Genomic DNA, 21132 nt, shown 5'->3' on the forward strand with positions numbered 1-21132 from the left:
GCGCGGCGAGGAAAGAATAAAACATTTGCGCAGATATAACATTGTTATGTTGATGTTTATATAAATAGCAAGAGTGTATTACACGATCGATTAATATGGTCTCTCTTGGTTACACTTCGTGCTCTTCTGATTGTACTCAAACTATGTTTGATTGTTCATTCCTGGAAATATTAATCAATAGTATGATATTTTATGCAACAGTCATACAAGTGACAGGTTTAATTAGCAATAAAACCAGTTTTCAGTCACCATTTTCTACAAACGGGAATACCAGGACTTTGTCAGGAATATGAGAGTTGCTATCGAAAGCTAAAACACATCAAACGAATGGATAACAACTGTCATACTCCTGACTTGGCACAGACATTTTCTCATGTAGAAAATGGTAGATAAAACCTGATTGTATAGCTATTGAAACATCTCACTTGTGGACAGTCCCATAAAATTCCATCATATTGACTACAATGTGTAAACGAAACAAACAGACATAATAGGCAAAAATTACAAAAACATCTGTACAGCAGTCAACATTGTGTTATTATCTTAATAACTATGAAAACAAACAAATGTGTAATAAAGAAACAAAAAAAGCATATAGACAAAGACGAAGAGGAAAAGCACTGCGAATAATTCCAAAAAATTATGTTTTAAATACGGTCAAGCAATCTATACATTGGATGGAAAATCCTTGGTATTACGAATAATTCACTATTTTATTACTAGTGAATTTACAGAAAATAAACGCATCAATCAAAGTTCATGTTAACAAGTGCACATCACATTTAATCAATTGGATATATAGATATCATTTTCAGTTTAACCAGAATATCAATTATTTCGCTTAAGTATTTTAGTGTTATGCAAAAAGACACGTCCTCGCTTTTTATGTCAATAAGAATATATTATTAAAAAGGGCACATAACTAAAACCCTTTGTTACGCATTTCTGTATATATTTACCCATAAATAATGTTAAAAAATATTTTAAAGATATTTATTTGTATTATTTATATAGAAAAATAGAGTAAACTTATCTCTAATCAATAAACAGCATGATGAAAACAGATACGCTTTCTGTTATACAATAAACTTGGTTTGTAAGATAAGGGGTAAAAAGGTAAGGGTTGAATATTTTTTACATAAAAAATTGACTTGTTATTAATAAATAATTTAATCATAATGAGACCTAACTCATTGGTGTTTGAACATTTTATTCTTTTTCATATAACAGATCTATCATATAGCATGTTTTAAATGTTCACAGAACATATGTCGTATGGACTTCAAAACTAGTAAAAAAATCAAATGGTGTCAAACTTGTTTGCTTGATTTTAACTTATATAGAATAAAAGCCGCATTTATACTACTAAATACTTAATAATAAGATGTTCTACCTAAGGAATAGATTATCTTAGCTGTTTTTGGCAAAACATTTAAGAATTTTGGTCCTCAGTGCTCTTCAATTTCGTACTTTATTTGGGCTTTTTAATTTTTGTGGATTCGAGCGTCTCTGGTGAGTCTTTTGTAAACGAAATGTGCGACTAGCGTTAATACAAAATTTAATTTTTAGTATCTTTAGTTTATAGTTTAAACATATTTTATTGTTCAAAATGACAAATGGATTAGACAAAAGTTTTACAACTTAGTAACGTCTTCTCCAAATCTATGATGAGTCTTTTATACATTACTATACATTTCTGTTCATATTAAAAGATATGATGAAAGGCGTTATTGACAAATGTATTTATTACAGTAAAAAAAATATCTTCTAAGGATATTGATCATTTGATCGTATCTTTTGTCTTAACTATTATTTTTTTGTGATTCATTTTAATTGGAGAATAGAAAATGCCTGTACTAAGTTAGGAAAGAGGGACTTAAGAGAGACAGTCATAGATCGAATATGACATTTGATTTCTATTTCTTTGATGTCTTTTTGCGTTTCAATAACGCCATTTGATTAGGAACTATCCGTTTAGAATTTCCCTCGGAGTTCTGCACTATTGTGATTTTTACTTTTCATTAAAAAATAATTCTGACCTGATTTTGAACAGATATATCATGTTATGGAGGGGTATTTGTGAAAAATACAAGTCGAGGGACTTAAATTTCCCGAGCCGCTAGGCAAGGGAAATTTTGTCCCAAGACTTGTATGTTTTGCAAATACCCCTTCATAACATGATATTTCTGTATGATTACACCGAATAGATTTTAATTTAAACTCTCTGTACTAGGAAAAGGAAATATTTATTTGGGGACAAGTACTATCATAAAATATACCGCGGGAACTATACATGTACTTATACGCGTTCGCGCTGTATTTATGTAACGTCATATCCGAAAAAAACATGGCGGGAAGATGCTCGCGAGGGTAAAAAAGGAATATCCAAAATGGCAAATACCATGGTATTTGAGGCATATTCACCGGCAGTGGTGAAAAACAGTCAGATTCGTTTGAAATGAGGAAAAAATGTTAGAATATGCGAAAAATACACTGGCTATCAGCCAATCAAAAGCTGGCATTCTTATATAAGGTGTAATTAATAAACAAATCTCACCTGATCCTCCTCACAGGGTCAGTACTTGTCATCTTAAAGGTTCTGTTAATTGTTGTTTGTATAACAATGTATGTACGCAAGGAGAAAAGATAAAGTTTTAACTGTCTACATGTCGTAACGATTTAGCAACTATTAATGTCGGATGCTACATGAGCAGCAGGATCTGCTTACCCTTTCAGAGCACCTAAGATCAAAATTTGGTTTTTAGTTGGGTTCGTGATTCTTAGTCTTTGTACAAAAAAAGAAGATTTGGTTCACTATGCTGTGTTATGGGCATACGATACAGTTTTGATCCTGTATTTACAATTTCGTGAAAATTTGCATATATGCTATTTTTTACCTGATTAAATCAAATATGTAATAAAAAATATACCTCCATGTGCTACTTTTTGAGTAAAATGAGTTCAAAATTTTGTATACTTGCTCAAAGTTCAGATTTGTGGACCTAATTTCTTTTTCGAAAGAAAGACATAACTTTTTTGTTATAAAAGATAAACACAAATTGTTTTTTGTTAAATATTTGGTAATTTCTGTATTTTACAAGTATTCCAAAAAAATATGCAATTTTTATTCAGAAATAACTCATACTTATCAAATGTTTATGAATTGAGGAAAATACGTGATTTTTTGCTGCATGTTTATCGAAATAAAAAAAAAATCCTCTATTTACAGTTTTATAAAATTTGGGTCACAAAATATCCCTGCAAGATGAAACAAATTGCTGCATGTTTTGAAAAAATAGGGGTCCATGAATTCGTTTTCAAATTAAATCAGTTTGAATGATAAAAATCAGTCGAAAAATGCATCTGTTCCCGATATTTCACATTTTGACGTCGCGAAAAAAACATTTTACGTTAGCAACGTCATTACCTCCCCTGTAACTGTATCGTATGCCCTTAAGTGTACTGATGTATAAAAAAAAGATGTGGTATGATTGCAAATGAGACAACTATCCACAAAAGACCAAAATGACACAGACATTAACATTTATAGTTCACCGTACGGCCTTCGACAATGAGCAAAGCCAATACCGCATAGTCAGCTATAAAAGGCCATGATAAGACAATGTAAAACCATTCAAACGATAAAACTAACGGCCTCAAAGTCGTTTTTCGGTTTGTTGCAATGACATTGTTTGTTTTCGACTTATCAGTTTGCATATCCCTTATCCCTTATGAAAATAAATTACGTCAGCAATGTCGATTCAATACAAACAATGTTCTAGATAAATGACAACCGTATACACGTGATATATTTTTTAACAAAAATATTTTTTGAGATATTTGGGATACGATGTAAACTAGGCGGTTATAAGAAACTTGATTTTGTCATTTGTTTAATTGCGCTCTGATGACCCTTTTTAAATTTGTTGTGTTTTTTGGTTTCTATCTTTTCGCCGTATAGCTAACACATAACGTATTTATCAAAGGCATTGTTTTCCAAAAAAAAAAATGTACATTCAATAAATAAAAATGTAACAAACACATAAATACATAAACGGATCAAGCATCAGACAAAATCCCACCAGAATAACAAATATAACATCAAAACCAAATTCATGTATTTGGAATAGACAAGTTCCGTGACACGTCTTATTGCAATGTGAATTTATACTAAAAAATAAGAGAAAAACTAACGATGTTTAAATGTAACACACACGGAAACGAACAATAATATAACAATGACCATATTCCTGACTTCGTACATTCAATATCATTATTAATGAAAGACTATGAGTGAACGTTTGCTTAAACTTTGAAACTGTTTTGATTGAGATTGAACAATAATGTTAAAAAAACAAAAACAATAAAGTAGAATAACTAATACATTTTATTGGTTTCAGAATTGATAAAGTAGAAAAATGCCTACTACAGCTGAAAGTAAGTTTATATTACCTATTGATAGTCATGTGAAGTAGATACATAAAAAGTCAAAATATCCACTACTATTTTTCCACAGTTGCAATTAATCATGACGGCGCCTTTCTTTACTCTTCCGGGTCAAATGTCTTTACTTGTTTCAATTACTTTTGATAACGATTATATATTATGTTCCTTTATGGTATTTCACTCTTTGTTCTATTAGCTTTAAAATTGTCCCATATTAAACTTCCAACTTATTTACGACGGTTAGTTTTTTTCAACTAATCAACTATCACGGAAATTTTGTATCTGAATTCTCACAAGTTTTCTAAGAATGTAGGAATGCTTCGAATTTAAACGATCACATTAAAATTCCAAGGAGAGATAACTCATCCGACATGCAAGAGGTTGCAAACCGTAATAAGTCGAAGAAAAAAAACTTAAGGGGGTAGACCTAGGTTAAGGGAAATAACTCTTTAAATCAGTTATGTGTTTGTAAAGGCCCAGTTTCATCAACGTATTTCAAGCATTTACCTGAAACAGATTGAAAATAATCTATGTAACATAGAAGCTTAGAATATATTTTTGAAAAAGGTTGACACAAACGTACTGATGATTTTAAGAGTTATTTCCCTTAACCTAGGTCTACCTCCTTAAAACAAATAGGTGGAAGAAAGATAATCAAGAAGAAATAACAATACACAACAAGTCGACAAAATACAAGCAAGGGAAAATAACAAACCGATTTGATCAAAGGAAGGCGACAAAGCGTAAATATCATAACACTATGAGTTAAAGAAAGACAAACAAGAAGATATAACAGAATAAAATTAATGAAAGAAAGACAACCATTGGAGGATAACGAACCCAATAAGTCAAAGGAATACAAACAAGGAAGGATAACCAAATACAAGAAATCGAAGAGTGCCATATAAGGGAAGATTACAATCACAATAAGTCACCGGAAGACAATCGATGGGAGATAACAAATACATTAAGGAGGGTGGTAAAGAGGGGTGTTTGCACAAAAATAACATGAAATAAGACATAATTTCATGTTGAATAGGAAATAAGACATAATTTCACGTTGAACATGAAATAATTTCTGTAATGAACGTTGCAAGAAAAATAAATACATTTATGTGAACTTTTTGTGACTCAGTCATCGCTCCTTGTATATATTAACTCTTTGTTTTACTTGATATTTCCGATAAAGTATACACATTGATGATATAATTGGTTTACGGCTTTTAAAAAAGTATTTCATGACGATCCATGCCAAGTGTTTGAATTTTATTTGAAAAATACCGAGCACGCAAAATAAGACTTTGAAAATCACGATGCACGTAAAATAAAATAAGCAGAACATGTTGAACGAGGCACCCGTCTTGAACGACTTAACGTCAAATAAAAAAAGTCAAAAACACGCTGAATGTGAAATAAAAAACGGCGATCACGTTGCAAGAAAATAACCCTTTACCACCCTCATTAAGTTAAACAATATCTAACAAGAGGAAATATCAAAACACAATATGTCAAAGAAAGACAGCCAAGTGGAGATAACAAACAGAGTGAAATTGAAGAAGGATAAGCAAGTGTAGATAGAACAAAAACTCAATAAGACAAAGAAAGACAAACAATAACATGACAAGGTACACCATACACGTGTTGCTGAATCTTTATTTGTATGTACCTTGTTTTGTTATTGGTGTTTGTCTTTTCGTCGTTTTAATTGCCCTATAGATGTCTTTTCTGTTTTTTATAAATAAAACAGGTGATGAACGATGTTAAATATGTAAAAATCAAGTACAAATTTAATATAAGGAATCTAAATGAACTCCAAACGGAGTGATAAGAATAGTATATCCTGCTTTGCATTCGTCTACCGCCTTACGAATCTATACTCGGTAATACAAAGCATGATGGCGTCCGTAAGACAACATGAAGATTTACCGTCGAAAACATTTATTCAATTACCCCCAATGAACGATGCTATGTTCCTGCCAAGAAATCATGCTCTTGATTGTCCTGGGACACGTAAAAAATTTCAATTGTTTTTACAATGAAAGCAGAGACTTGTTTAAACATACAAACGCCATGCAGACATCTTTTACTTACTTAAATACCATCTTTGAATTTCAATTTGGTTATAACAGTATCTCATTATATTTCACGTGTAATGATTTGTTCATGCATTCATGTATATATTTCAGTCTATGGTTATGGTATCTTAGCTAATGCAATATGTTGCGTATGTTCTATTTGTGGAGCTGCCGTTTTACCATGTGCTAAGCGGTTTTCAAATGCATACCACGTGTTTTATCTATTTTTATGGGATTAGCTGTCGGGACTCTGTTTACAGGAGCAGTGGTTCATCTCATTCCTGAGGTTAGCTGAATATGAAATCTAAGCAAATTTAAAATAAATATGACAAATTGTATAGTTTTTGGTGCTGTTATTTTTATTGTGTTATTCATTCTTAAAATTGATTCCTGTATTCAAACAATGAAGTAAAAATAATATATATATAATAACATCTTCATGCCTTATATATCATGTACTGTAGTACGCCGCTAGATTAAAAATGACGAGGAAAGGTAACACACGACCACTGAAAGCTTTATTTTGTAGGGCCAAGGTGGTCGTGTGGTCTAGCGGGACGCTGCAGTGCAGGCAATTCGGTGTCACGATATCACAGTAGCATGGGTTCGAAATTCGGCGAGGGAAGAACAAAACATATGCTTTCGCAATTTTCAGACCTAACATTGTTGGGTTGATGTTTAGACGCGTTGTTCGAAACGATAAAACAAGTATATGTTGTTCAATGATGCTTTTGTTATGTGCAGGCTTTAGGTTCCAACTTTGGGATTTTTGGGGTAATTTGTTAATGTTTTCGTTATACACTTTGTAATGTCCACATTTGTTCTCATTGTTTTTGCTATAGGCTCTAGGGGTCCATGGACATTCTGATCATAAGCATGAACGCGAGAACAACAGTACAGAACCCGACCATGACGATCACGAAGCAGGGATTCATGTTGAAAATCACATATGGTATACAATGGTTGTATTACTAGGTACGTGTTATTACGTACTCTAAATAAATAAAATGATATCCTTAACCATTATTATAACTATGAATAGGGACTCCGGATCACCACAGAACATTTTAAGGAGAAATTATTTAACTGTTGAAACATAATTTATGATTGTTTACCGTTTGTCAAACTAGCATATTTAAATCGGAATCCAAGGGTAGTGCCTAAACTAAACGTCTAAGGATAGAACAGAAACATCTTTACATTGTACATTGTTATATATTGTCCAAAAAAAGAGATGCGAAAGATACCAAAAAGAACATTGGAAAACAACTGGTGGAAAAATATAATCAAAAGACATGCAACAGTTCCCATCACACAACATATAAAACCAAAGACATAAGGATGTTTGCTTGTCATGTTTTGGAGTTTTTGTCAGATTTTCGATATCCTCTGGTTTTATCCATATCAATGCCTTAAACAATTTTGCCCATGAACCCCCATATTTTTTTTTATAAATCTTTTCAATGTATAATTATAAGCAATTTGTGTCAGTTTTATAAATTTTTATTTATTTTTTGATAGTTTTTGAGAACTTTAACTGGTCAATGATAAAGCTATGAAAAGTCAAGAGAGATAATTTTCCCGCCAAAATTTGAATGGTTAATATCTCGAAAACAAGCACATGGACCCCTATATTTTTTTTGCTTTTTTTATTCCTAAATTCATCTTCTATCAATATACACTAGTGTTATGAAAAGTTATTTATTTTGAAACTGAGCAGCGAACATCCTTAACAACACTTACCCTTAAAAATTCGAGGTGATTACATGTGCTCTTGTAGAGACAGTAGATACGGCACCCGTCGTGATAGTTATTTTAGTACCATAAAAATTCAGGTGAAATGAATAAATTGTGCTTTTTTCTTCTTTAATAGGAACATACGCCTTTTATCTTCTGGAAATGATATTGACTTTTTGGAAAAAAAGAAAGGTAATTTATCGATAATATAAAACATTTTGTTAAAATAAAACATGGTTTTATAATCAATATAGCGGTTAAGACACATGGTCCTTCTTCAAGTGGGCTAAAGTGATTGTCCGTTATCAAGTTGGCTAGGACGGAAAATATGCATATCATAATAAATGCCAGTGATTAGACATCTTTCGAGTTCGATGCATTTCCGTCAAAAACTTTGGTTTTAGTGTACGCCACTCGTGCGTTCATGTGCGTCATGACTTCCGTTTCAATGTTGAGCGAGTGGTTGAAAAACTATAAAGTTATATTACACGAATAGTTCGGCAAATCAAACTCTCATAATTGATAATATGCGCTGCTGTCATTATGGAATTGTGATTAGTTTCCTACGGAACAAATATTATTTCTAGTTTACACTGCACAATGACGATCACTTAGACGTTTGATGAAAGTTTATAGTGAAGGGATACAGGCGAGCCCCTCTTTCTGGTTAATGACGTCACAAAGGCGCGTATAATTGACGAGTTTTTTTCCGGTGACGGATGAACCCAAAAGTGGTCTATTATAAAGTTAAAAAGTTGTACATTGTACGAATGTGGGTTGTATTGTACCTTCATCCGTTGTCTATCTTAAAAATCTTTTTTGGGGAACACTTTTGTATAAATTCCGAGACGGATATTCACTAGGGATATGTTTCTGAAATAACACTTAAGGTGGTACCAAACACTTTCACTAAGATTAATTTGGTTACTTTAATTTTCTATAAAAAAAATCAAAGTGTTTACTTTCACACTTTAACAAAAATATTTTTTTTAATTTTTGAACCAACCGTTTTGTCAGAAAAATTATACTGGTTATATAGCAATTTGACAAACACCAATTTTGATCATTGAAAAGCTCACTATTCCCTTAAAAACATAACGTAATTAAAACATTTAGCTGACTTTACAGAGTTATCTCCCTGTAGTGTAAGGTACCACCTTAAGTGTGAAGAAGAAATGCACTTAAAACTATAAATGCTTTGGAATTGTTCTTCTTGATTTATTTATTTTTTATGTTTTTTTTGTGTTTTCTTTTATTTGTTTTAATTCAAGAATGATTACCATTATAAGATAAAACTCCAAAAGAGATATCAATAACAACATGAACTAAAGGTCATCGTACGGCCCCGAAATGACAAATATAAAACAGTTTAAAAAAGAAAACTAAACGGCCCGATTTATGCACAAAAAATGCACGGAAAACAAATATGATATGCTACAATAAGCGACAACCACTAAATTACAGAGTCGGGCAGACATGTATTCACATTTGACGGGGTAAAACTAGTATGAAGGCACAATCCTTCAAATAACTCGGGACTTTGATGTAACAGTAAAACATAAGGACAAACCTTAAAAGTATGTTGAAAGGTGATTCACTCATCAAAAAAAATACAAAACAGAAGGTTTATTTTCAAATTAAATAACTGCACTTTTTTACATGGAAATAACAACATAAAATGACAGTTAAACATGTATTTATATTTACAGGGACTCATATCAGAAGTAGCCACATCAAATGAACCAGGAGCATCGAACCTCGGACAACTTGATATTGATTCCAAAAGTTCGAAAGATTTTTACAATGTAATTATTTTTTGTCATTGCATTTCTCAGCATCACCTCAACTGTTTCAAATATCAGCAAACACTTGTTGCTTTCCGGACGTCGTCGTTAAAGTAAAAAGTTTTCTCATAATCCGTTAAATCAACTTTATATCAAAAGAAAAGAATATAAGATAATGTGATGTCATATGATTGAAAAGGAGATTGAATATATCCAACATATCCCAAAAAGAAGGACGCTCCAGCTTGGATATTGTAATATAGTTTCAATATGTATGTAGTCTGCAGTGCAAGTATGTGTTAATAAACGAAAATATTCTGACAGTTCGATGAGGAAATGGTACATATCTGTCAAATTTCAGATACGTTTTTACAATGAAATGTTATATATTTGAGGTTTTTCTCTGGTAAAAGGGAGGGAACTTATTGTGAGTTATTTTTCGTCGCTCATAACAACAGGCATGCTTTAATCGTACATACAAATCACGTTTTTTGGTCTTCTAAACTGAACGTTTAAACTATATACATATCTATTTTTCTTATACAGGTCAATTCAAATGGTCAAACTAATTTAGGATCAGAAGACTCGAAAAAAGAAAAAGGTAAATTTTAAATTATATTATGTATCATTAACATACACTTTCGAATGATAATAGCATTAATTGTATTTAATATTTACCAAAATGTTTTCAATAGAAAACGAATTTCTAACCTTAAATAACCCTTTATTTATCGTCAATTTATCCGGTTACATAGCAAGCAATATATATATCAGTCTAAAGATTTGCACAACGGTACTGATATAAGATGTTAGTCAACGAAAATGTTGTTATAAAATCGTGTATATATATATACGTCTGAGTGATCAATGTTATTTGGCAATCTTCAATGGCAGTCAGCAGGGTTACAGAACATCAGTTGTTCGACCTGTTAGTCAAATGCGTTTTGTTTAAATATACTTTTTCACCTTTTTGGTCTTTTGGAAAATGTTGTTTGTGCTGTTTTTAGACCCTTCTACAACGAAATTTGTTTGACATGCACACGTATAAAAATTGCGGTTTTTATCCAACGCAATCATAGGTTTGAACGTAGTTTTCAATTTAGACTCGTTTATATACGTCTGAATCAGTGACAACTCTACAACAGATGTTTCCATCGGATCGCCATCAATGCTGGTGATACATGGCCAATGAAAGCTCTATTATTGTAGAGCCCTGGTGGTCGTGTGGTCTAGCGGGACGGCTGCAGTGCAGGCGATTTGGTGTCACGATATCACAGTAGCATGGGTTCGAATCCCGGCGAGGGAAGAACCAAACATTTACAGATCTAACATTGTTGGGTTGATGTTTAGACGAGTTGTATATACATTATGTACACAGCCATGTATCACCATCATTGATGGCGATCCGATGGATACATCTGTTGTAGAGTTGTCACTGAATCAGACGTACTTATAGATATAATTATTTTCTGTGACTTTATCTTACATTTATTTGTATGATCCTTTACTATAGATAATTTAGCTGACCTGTAACAATAATATCTTCATGCCTAAAATATCATGTACTGCAGTACGTATACGTCGCTAGATTAAAACTGAAGTGGAAAGGTTATACACGGCCAGCGAACGCTCTATTATTGTAGAGCTCAGGTAGTCGTGTGGTCTAGCGGGACGGCTGCAGTGCAGGTGATTTGGTGTCACGATATCACAGTAGCATAGGTTCCAATCCCGGCTAGGGAAGAACCAAATTTTGCGAAAGCAAATTTACAGATCTAACATTGTTGGGTTGATGCTTAGATGAGTTGATATATATTTACAACTCGTCTAAACCTCAACCCAACAATGTTAGATCTGTATATATATATATAAAAGAAGATGTGGTATGATTGCCAGTGAGACAACTCTCCGCAAGAGACCAAATGATACAGAAATTAGCAACTATAGGTCGCTGTACAGCCTTCAACAATAAGCAAAGCCCATATGGCGAAGTCGACTTTAAAAGGCCCCGAAATTTTATCTTTTTATTTTATTTCAAAAAGTTGATACTTAAGTTAACTATTATGTGTTATGTGTTTAATCAAAATTGAATCAATTTGAATATATACATATAGATATCGCCCCATTAGCATACATGATAATAATTGGAGATGCTATACACAACACTACCGATGGTCTCGTGCTGGGAGCAGCGTTCTCGAGTGATATAGCGGAAGGGATTGGTCTTACTATAGCTATATTCTGTCACGAACTACCACAGGAGTTAGGTAATCATATATAATGCTAATATAATTAGTCATATTAAATTTCTTTCCTTAGTTGTTTTTTTCTGCAACAATGTTTCATTATTCAATTTTTCCCAGATTTTTTTTTCGATAGAACGCTTCCCTTTTCACCCTTGAAATTTGAGAAAAAAAAAGTTTCTTTCATGCTTTACATGCACGGCTTTCTGGAAATGTCCAAACCTATAATTCAGTAAAATACGTCTCTTTGGATTTTTTTCTGAGACAAATAATCATATATACTTTTCGTTTACTATCTAAAATAAATTATGTTTTGCATGTATATAATTTATTGAATAATGTGCATGGCTTTAACTAGATGATATTTGTTTCTATTGCTTCGTACGTTTTTTCTATCAAATGTATTTTAGCATTCAACTCTTATAAATCAGACAATAAACCAATATAAATAAATACATATACTGTAACCGTTCTGTGTACTTTGAAATAAACACCAGTCCTATGCATATACTTTGCCGTTTTGTAGCGTTTTGTATTTGTCATGACAATAAACACTTTCTAACCGTGCTACAACCAGTTACCGCTGTGTATCTCGCATGGCAATTAAACACCACTGTCTAACCGTGCTACTACCAGTTACCGCTTTGTATCTCTCATGGCAATTAAACACCACTTTCTAACCGTGCTACTACCAGTTACCACTGTGTATCTCTTGTGACAATAAAACGCCACTTTCTAACCGTGCTACTACCAGTTACCGCTGTGTATCTCTCATGGCAATTAAACACCACTTTCTAACCGTGCTACTACCAGTTACCGCTGTGTATCTCTCATGGCAATTAAACACCACTTTCTAACCGTGCTACTACCAGTTACCGCTGTGTATCTCTCATGACAATAAAACGCCACTTTCTAACCGTGCTACTACCAGTTACCACTGTGTATCTCTTGTGACAATAAAACGCCACTTTCTAACCGTGCTACTACCAGTTACCGCTGTGTATCTCTCATGGCAATTAAACACCACTTTCTAACCGTGCTACTACCAGTTACCGCTGTGTATCTCTCATGGCAATTAAACACCACTTTCTAACCGTGCTACTACCAGTTACCGCTGTGTATCTCTCATGGCAATTAAACACCACTTTCTAACCGTGCTACTACCAGTTACCGCTGTGTATCTCTCATGGCAATTAAACACCACTTTCTAACCGTGCTACTACCAGTTACCGCTGTGTATCTCTCATGGCAATTAAACACCACTTTCTAACCGTGCTACTACCAGTTACCGCTGTGTATCTCTCATGACAATTAAACACCACTTTCTAACCGTGCTACTACCAGTTACCGCTGTGTATCTCTCATGACAATAAAACACCACTTTATTACTTCCCGTGCTACTACCAGTTACAGCTATGTATCTCTCATGATAATAAAGCACCACTTTCTAAGCGTGCTTCAACCAGTTACAGCTGTGTATCTCTCATGACAATAAAACGCCACTTTCTAACCGTGCTACGACCAGTTACCACTGGGTATCTCTTGTGACAATAAAGCACCATTTTCTAACCGTGCTACGACCAGTTGTATCTCTTGTGACAATAAAACACCACTTTCTAACCGTGCTACTACCAGTTACCGCTGTGTATCTCTCATGACAATAAAACACCACTTTCTAACCGTGCTACTACCAGTTACTGCTGTGTATCTCTCATGGCAATTAAACACCACTTTCTAACCGTGCTACTACCAGTTACTGCTGTGTATCTCTCATGGCAATTAAACACCACTTTCTAACCGTGCTACTACCAGTTACCGCTTTGTATCTCTCATGACAATAAAACACCACTTTCTAACCGCGCTTCTACCAGTTACCGCTGTGTATCTCTCATGGCAATTAAACACCACTTTCTAACCGTGCTACTACCAGTTACCGCTTTGTATCTCTCATGACAATAAAACACCACTTTCTAACCGCGCTTCTACCAGTTACCGCTGTGTATCTGTCATGACAATAAAATGCTACTTTCTAACCGTGCTACTACCAGTTACCGCTGTGTATCTCTCATGACAATAAAACACCACTTTATTACTTCCCGTGCTACTACCAGTTACAGCTATGTATCTCTCATGATAATAAAGCACCACTTTCTAAGCGTGCTTCAACCAGTTACAGCTGTGTATCTCTCATGACAATAAAACGCCACTTTCTAACCGTGCTACGACCAGTTACCACTGGGTATCTCTTGTGACAATAAAGCACCATTTTCTAACCGTGCTACGACCAGTTGTATCTCTTGTGACAATAAAACACCACTTTCTAACCGTGCTACTAATAGTTACCGCTGTGTATCTCTCATGACAATAAAACACCACTTTCTAACCGTGCTACTACCAGTTACTGCTGTGTATCTCTCATGGCAATTAAACACCACTTTCTAACCGTGCTACTACCAGTTACTGCTGTGTATCTCTCATGGCAATTAAACACCACTTTCTAACCGTGCTACTACCAGTTACCGCTTTGTATCTCTCATGACAATAAAACACCACTTTCTAACCGCGCTTCTACCAGTTACCGCTGTGTATCTCTCATGGCAATTAAACACCACTTTCTAACCGTGCTACTACCAGTTACCGCTTTGTATCTCTCATGACAATAAAACACCACTTTCTAACCGCGCTTCTACCAGTTACCGCTGTGTATCTGTCATGACAATAAAATGCCACTTTCTAACCGTGCTACTACCAGTTACCGCTGTGTATCTCTCATGACAATAAAACACCACTTTATTACTTCCCGTGCTACTACCAGTTACAGCTATGTATCTCTCATGACAATAAAACACCACTTTCTAACCGTGCTACGACCAGTTACCACTGGGTATCTCTTGTGACAATAAAGCACCATTTTCTAACCGTGCTACGACCAGTTACAGCTGTGTATCTCTCATGACAATAAAACACCACTTTATTACTTCCCGTGCTACTACCAGTTACAGCTATGTATCTGTCATGACAATAAAATGCCACTTTCTAACCGTGCTACTACCAGTTACCGCTGTGTATCTCTCATGACAATAAAACACCACTTTATTACTTCCCGTGCTACTACCACTTACAGCTATGTATCTCTCATGATAATAAAGCACCACTTTCCAAGCGTGCTACAACCAGTTACAGCTGTGTATCTCTCATGACAAGAAAACACCACTTTCTAACCGTGCTACGACCAGTTACCACTGGGTATCTCTTGTGACAATAAAGCACCATTTTCTAACCGTGCTACGACCAGTTACAGCTGTGTATCTCTCATGACAACAGAACACCACTTTCTAACCGTGCTACTACCAGTTACCGCTGTGTATCACTTGTGACAATAAAACACCACTTTCTAACCGTGCTACTACCAGTTACCGCTGTGTATCTCTCATGACAATAAAAACACCACTTTCTAACCGTGCTGCTACCAGTTACAGCTGTGTATCTCTCATGACAATAAAACACCACTTTCTAACCGCCCGTGCTACTACTAGTTACCGCTGTGTATCTCTCATGACAATAAAACACCACTTTCTAACCGCCCGTGCTACTACCAGTTACCGCTGTGGATCCCTCATGACAATAAAACACCGTTTTCTAACCGTGCTACTACCAGTTACAGCTGTGTATCTCTCATGACAATAAAACACCACTTTCTAACCGTGCTACTACCAGTTATCGCTGTGTATCTCTCATGACAATAAAAACACCACTTTCTAACCGTGCTGCTACCAGTTACAGCTGTGTATCTCTCATGACAATAAAACACCACTTTCTAACCGCCCGTGCTACTACCAGTTACCGCTGTGGATCCCTCATGACAATAAAACACCGTTTTCTAACCGTGCTACTACCAGTTACAGCTGTGTATCTCTCATGACAATAAAACACCACTTTCTAACCGCCCGTGCTACTACCAGTTACCGCTGTGTATCTCTCATGACAATAAAACACCACTTTCTAACCGCCCGTGCTACTACCAGTTACCGTTGTGGATCCCTCATGACAATAAAACACCGTTTTCTAACCGTGCTACTACCAGTTACAGCTGTGTATCTCTCATGACAATAAAACACCACTTTCTAACCGTGCTACTACCAGTTATCGCTGTGTATCTCTTGTGACAATAAAACACCGTTTTCTAACCGTGCTACTACCGGTTACAGCTGTGTATCTCTCATGACAATAAAACACCACTTTCTAACTTCCCGTGCTACTACTAGTTACAGCTGTGTATCTCTCATGATAAAAAAACACCAATTTCTAACCGTGCTACTACCAGTTACCGCAGTGTATCTCTCATGACAATAAAAACACCACTTTCTAACCGTGCTGCTACCAGTTACAGCTGTGTATCTCTCATGACAATAAAACACCACTTTCTAACCGTGCTACGACCAGTTACCACTGGGTATCTCTTGTGACAATAAAGCACCATTTTCTAACCGTGCTACGACCAGTTACAGCTGTGTATCTGTCATGACAATAAAACACCACTTTATTACTTCCCGTGCTACTACCAGTTACAGCTATGTATCTGTCATGACAATAAAATGCCACTTTCTAACCGTGCTACTATCAGTTACCGCTGTGTATCTCTCATGACAATAAAACACCACTTTATTACTTCCCGTGCTACTACCACTTACAGCTATGTATCTCTCATGATAATAAAGCACCACTTTCCAAGCGTGCTACAACCAGTTACAGCTGTGTATCTCTCATGACAAGAAAACACCACTTTCTAACCGTGCTACGACCAGTTACCACTGGGTATCTCTTGTGACAATAAAGCACCATTTTCTAACCGTGCTACGACCAGTTACAGCTGTGTATCTCTCATGACAACAGAACACCACTTTCTAACCGTGCTACTACCAGTTACCGCTGTGTATCACTTGTGACAATAAAACACCACTTTCTAACCGTGCTACTACCAGTTACCGCTGTGTATCTCTCATGACAATAAAAACACCACTTTCTAACCGTGCTGCTACCAGTTACAGCTGTGTATCTCTCATGACAATAAAACACCACTTTCTAACCGCCCGTGCTACTACCAGTTACCGCTGTGTATCTCTCATGACAATAAAACACCACTTTCTAACCGCCCGTGCTACTACCAGTTACCGCTGTGGATCCCTCATGACAATAAAACACCGTTTTCTAACCGTGCTACTACCAGTTACAGCTGTGTATCTCTCATGACAATAAAACACCACTTTCTAACCGTGCTACTACCAGTTATCGCTGTGTATCTCTCATGACAATAAAAACACCACTTTCTAACCGTGCTGCTACCAGTTACAGCTGTGTATCTCTCATGACAATAAAACACCACTTTCTAACCGCCCGTGCTACTACCAGTTACCGCTGTGGATCCCTCATGACAATAAAACACCGTTTTCTAACCGTGCTACTACCAGTTACAGCTGTGTATCTCTCATGACAATAAAACACCACTTTCTAACCGCCCGTGCTACTACCAGTTACCGCTGTGTATCTCTCATGACAATAAAACACCACTTTCTAACCGCCCGTGCTACTACCAGTTACCGTTGTGGATCCCTCATGACAATAAAACACCGTTTTCTAACCGTGCTACTACCAGTTACAGCTGTGTATCTCTCATGACAATAAAACACCACTTTCTAACCGTGCTACTACCAGTTATCGCTGTGTATCTCTTGTGACAATAAAACACCGTTTTCTAACCGTGCTACTACCGGTTACAGCTGTGTATCTCTCATGACAATAAAACACCACTTTCTAACTTCCCGTGCTACTACTAGTTACAGCTGTGTATCTCTCATGATAAAAAAACACCAATTTCTAACCGTGCTACTACCAGTTACCGCAGTGTATCTCTCATGACAATAAAAACACCACTTTCTAACCGTGCTGCTACCAGTTACAGCTGTGTATCTCTCATGACAATAAAACACCACTTTCTAACCGCCCGTGCTACTACCAGTTACCGCTGTGTATCTCTCATAACAATATAACACCACTTTCTAACCGCCCGTGCTACTACCAGTTACCGCTGTGGATCCCTCATGACAATAAAACACCGTTTTCTAACCGTGCTACTACCAGTTACAGCTGTGTATCTCTCATGACAATAAAACACCACTTTCTGACTTTGCTACTACCAGTTTGCCTACCTTATGAAGAACCATCCAGACCGTTGAAGACATGAATGGATTAATACTCTGATTACAAAAGTTGAGATACAGGAAAAAATTGTAATTTTGTTTTAAAAGTACGAATCATACTTGGCCTGACCACTATTTCATACAAATTATCCTATTTTGTAGGTGACTTTGCTGTGCTAGTAACAAGTGGTTTGTCGTTCTGTCAGGCAATATGGGCCAATTTGTTCTCCTCATTGACAGCCTTTATTGGTTTCTTTGTTGGTGTACAGGTGGCGTCGTATGCAACTGCCGTCAACTGGATTTATGCGGTAACAGCAGGAAATTTTCTGTACATAGCTCTGGTTGACATGGTGAGATATAAATTAGAAAACAACAAAAACTGTCTTTTCTGTTGGGTGTTTCTGTTGGGTTTTTTTGTATAAGAAGACATCAGAATCTTACTGAGGGAGGATATCTCAGGTTATCCGAAATATTTATAAATAGTTACATTTTTAGTTACCTTTTTATATTTTTGGTGTTGTTGTCTACACTATTTTAGGCCTGTATATAATTTATTTAATAATTGTGTACATGTATCGTTACTCGTAACGATCCAGCGCCCTCGTGGGGAAAATCGCTGACTATTATTCAGATGTTTAATATATATCTAATCTAATAAATTATTTATGAAAATTGTCTGGTTCAAATTTAAAAACTTCTTTATTTGGCAACAGGTCAAGGTAAATATTCTTTTTCAAATCTATAAAAAATAAACTAGCCAAATCTTTTTGAGTCAAAGTGTTGGTTACCCACTTAATAAAATATGATATAAATAAGTAAAAAGTCTATCTTAATATTTCAGTTACCAGAGCTAATGAAGTTGGGATCTAAAAGTTGGAAGACTTTCTGTTATCACAATATAGGAATTGTGACCGGAGCCTTTATATTAGTTGTTGTAGCAGTTTTTGAGGGGCATATAGAAGTATGATACCGATAGACAATTATAAAGTAATCACTCGAGATTTCAACGAGACTTGAATAAAAAGTCATCCTAAAGTGGTATACAAAACAAGACATGATATTTTTTTTTATCTATATTATTCTGTTATTTGTAGAGCATATTTAGAACGTCTATTTACTTTTTTAGCACAAAGAGCCATGAGAGATTTTGTTATCACTTTGCGTCCGTCGTTCGTCCGTTACCTGTCGTCCATCGTTCGTAAACTTTTCATTACAATCTCTTCTCCTCTGATACTTCTAAAAGACTTGAAAACAGAATTTGTATGCTTCACCTATAGGATGTCAACTATCTATTTTGTGATTTTCGTTCAAGTTTAACAATAAATATGACTGCGGTGTCTGAAAATATAACATAACGACCGGTACCTGACATTACTGACAAATTTATCAAAGTTATAAATGTGAAAGTCAGTCCTCTAAGTTAATTTCATTCTATTGTTACACATGCTTGTAAAAGTTGTACCTTATAATTACTTTTATGTATGTTCTCTATTACTATGTAATTGTATTTTTATGAGAAATAAAGTATTCGTATTCGACAAAACTATAGCCATCAGAGTAGCACTGAGGCCACACTTAAGATATTTTGGTTTGCCCAAACCCAACCCAACATTGAGACAGTGGGTAAGTATGTAGGCCGCTATTTTCTGGGTAGGTAAGGTTAGGGCAAACAAATCCATTCTTTTTTTATGGCCATATATAGTACAAATGTAAGGACAAAAATATCTGTTTTAATTTTTGTTTTTTTTTCAAACCATGTTGGAAACAATTGGGTTTTGCAGTTTTGACTGTTATCTAAAACCTTTTAGAATCTAGTTCAATCATGAAGAAAAATGTCAAAAGATAAAAACAAAAAAACAAAAACAAACTAAGAGTAACCACATTATGTGCAAAAAAAATATTCTACTAAATAAACTGGCAATTGTTTCCATAGATGAGCGACGTACATTGTAGGCACATATTTGCCTATGGTTATGTAAAGTAACTTTTAAAGATATTTTATGAAATAGGGTAAACTTGTACTAAATTTTATCATCGGTATAAAGACATCATTCGTAAATATAGCTCAACATGCAGACTTTTTATACGTTCAGGTATTTCACATCCAATTTTTTATGGAAATATTCTTTATAAAGCACAAAGGTGTCAGTATTCACCTCAGAAACTTACAAAACCTTTAAATAGACTGATTAAGAAGGGATATAATTACGATACTGTTGTCAAGTCATTAAAGATTGCATATTTTGGCGTTAATATTGAGTCACTGATAAGGTCTTTGCGTCGGAACTAAAGACATTTATTCTAAAAACAGTTGTTGGCATGGCACTGGTTATGTTCTTCTCATATATGTTATGATGGTATAATACTAAACCCCTAACGGGAAGAATTGTGCCGGAGGTTCATATGATGAAATCATAATCTTTCAGTCAGTTTAATTGAAGTCTGGAGCTGGCATGTCAGTTAACTGCTAGTAGTCTGTTGTTATTTATGTATTATTGTCTTTTTGTTTATTTTCTTTGGTTACATCTTCTGACATCAGACTCGGACTTCTCTTGAACTGAATTTTAATGTGCGTATTGTTATGCGTTTATTTTTCTACATTGGTTAGAGGTATAGGGGGAGGGTTGAGATCTCACAAACATGTTAAACCCCG

At 35.0% G+C, this 21132-nt stretch overlaps 1 protein-coding gene across 1 annotated transcript; it reads left to right on the plus strand.

Annotated features, from left to right (window-relative positions):
- Positions 1 to 9949: 9949 nt before the first annotated feature.
- On the plus strand, positions 9950 to 20472 carry LOC134727816 (zinc transporter ZIP12-like). Its single transcript, XM_063592208.1, has 5 exons — positions 9950 to 10063; positions 10589 to 10643; positions 12154 to 12306; positions 18642 to 18829; positions 19321 to 20472. The coding sequence occupies exons 1-5, from the start codon at positions 9950 to 9952 to the stop codon at positions 19444 to 19446; spliced, it is 636 nt and encodes a 211-aa protein (XP_063448278.1). The 3' UTR covers positions 19447 to 20472.
- The last annotated feature ends 660 nt before the right edge of the window (positions 20473 to 21132 follow it).

This window comes from Mytilus trossulus, chromosome 8, assembly GCF_036588685.1.
Source record: "Mytilus trossulus isolate FHL-02 chromosome 8, PNRI_Mtr1.1.1.hap1, whole genome shotgun sequence".
NCBI classification, from domain to species: Eukaryota; Metazoa; Mollusca; class Bivalvia; order Mytilida; family Mytilidae; genus Mytilus; species Mytilus trossulus.

Bases quoted from the DNA above. Each gene is read 5' to 3' on its own strand.
- LOC134727816 (XM_063592208.1), top strand. From the start codon at position 9,950: ATGTATTTATATTTACAGGGACTCATATCAGAAGTAGCCACATCAAAT. The intron at 10,644-12,153 runs GTAAATTTTAAA...ATATACATATAG, and splicing joins AGACTCGAAAAAAGAAAAAG to ATATCGCCCCATTAGCATAC. The intron at 18,830-19,320 runs GTGAGATATAAA...TTAATATTTCAG, and splicing joins ACATAGCTCTGGTTGACATG to TTACCAGAGCTAATGAAGTT.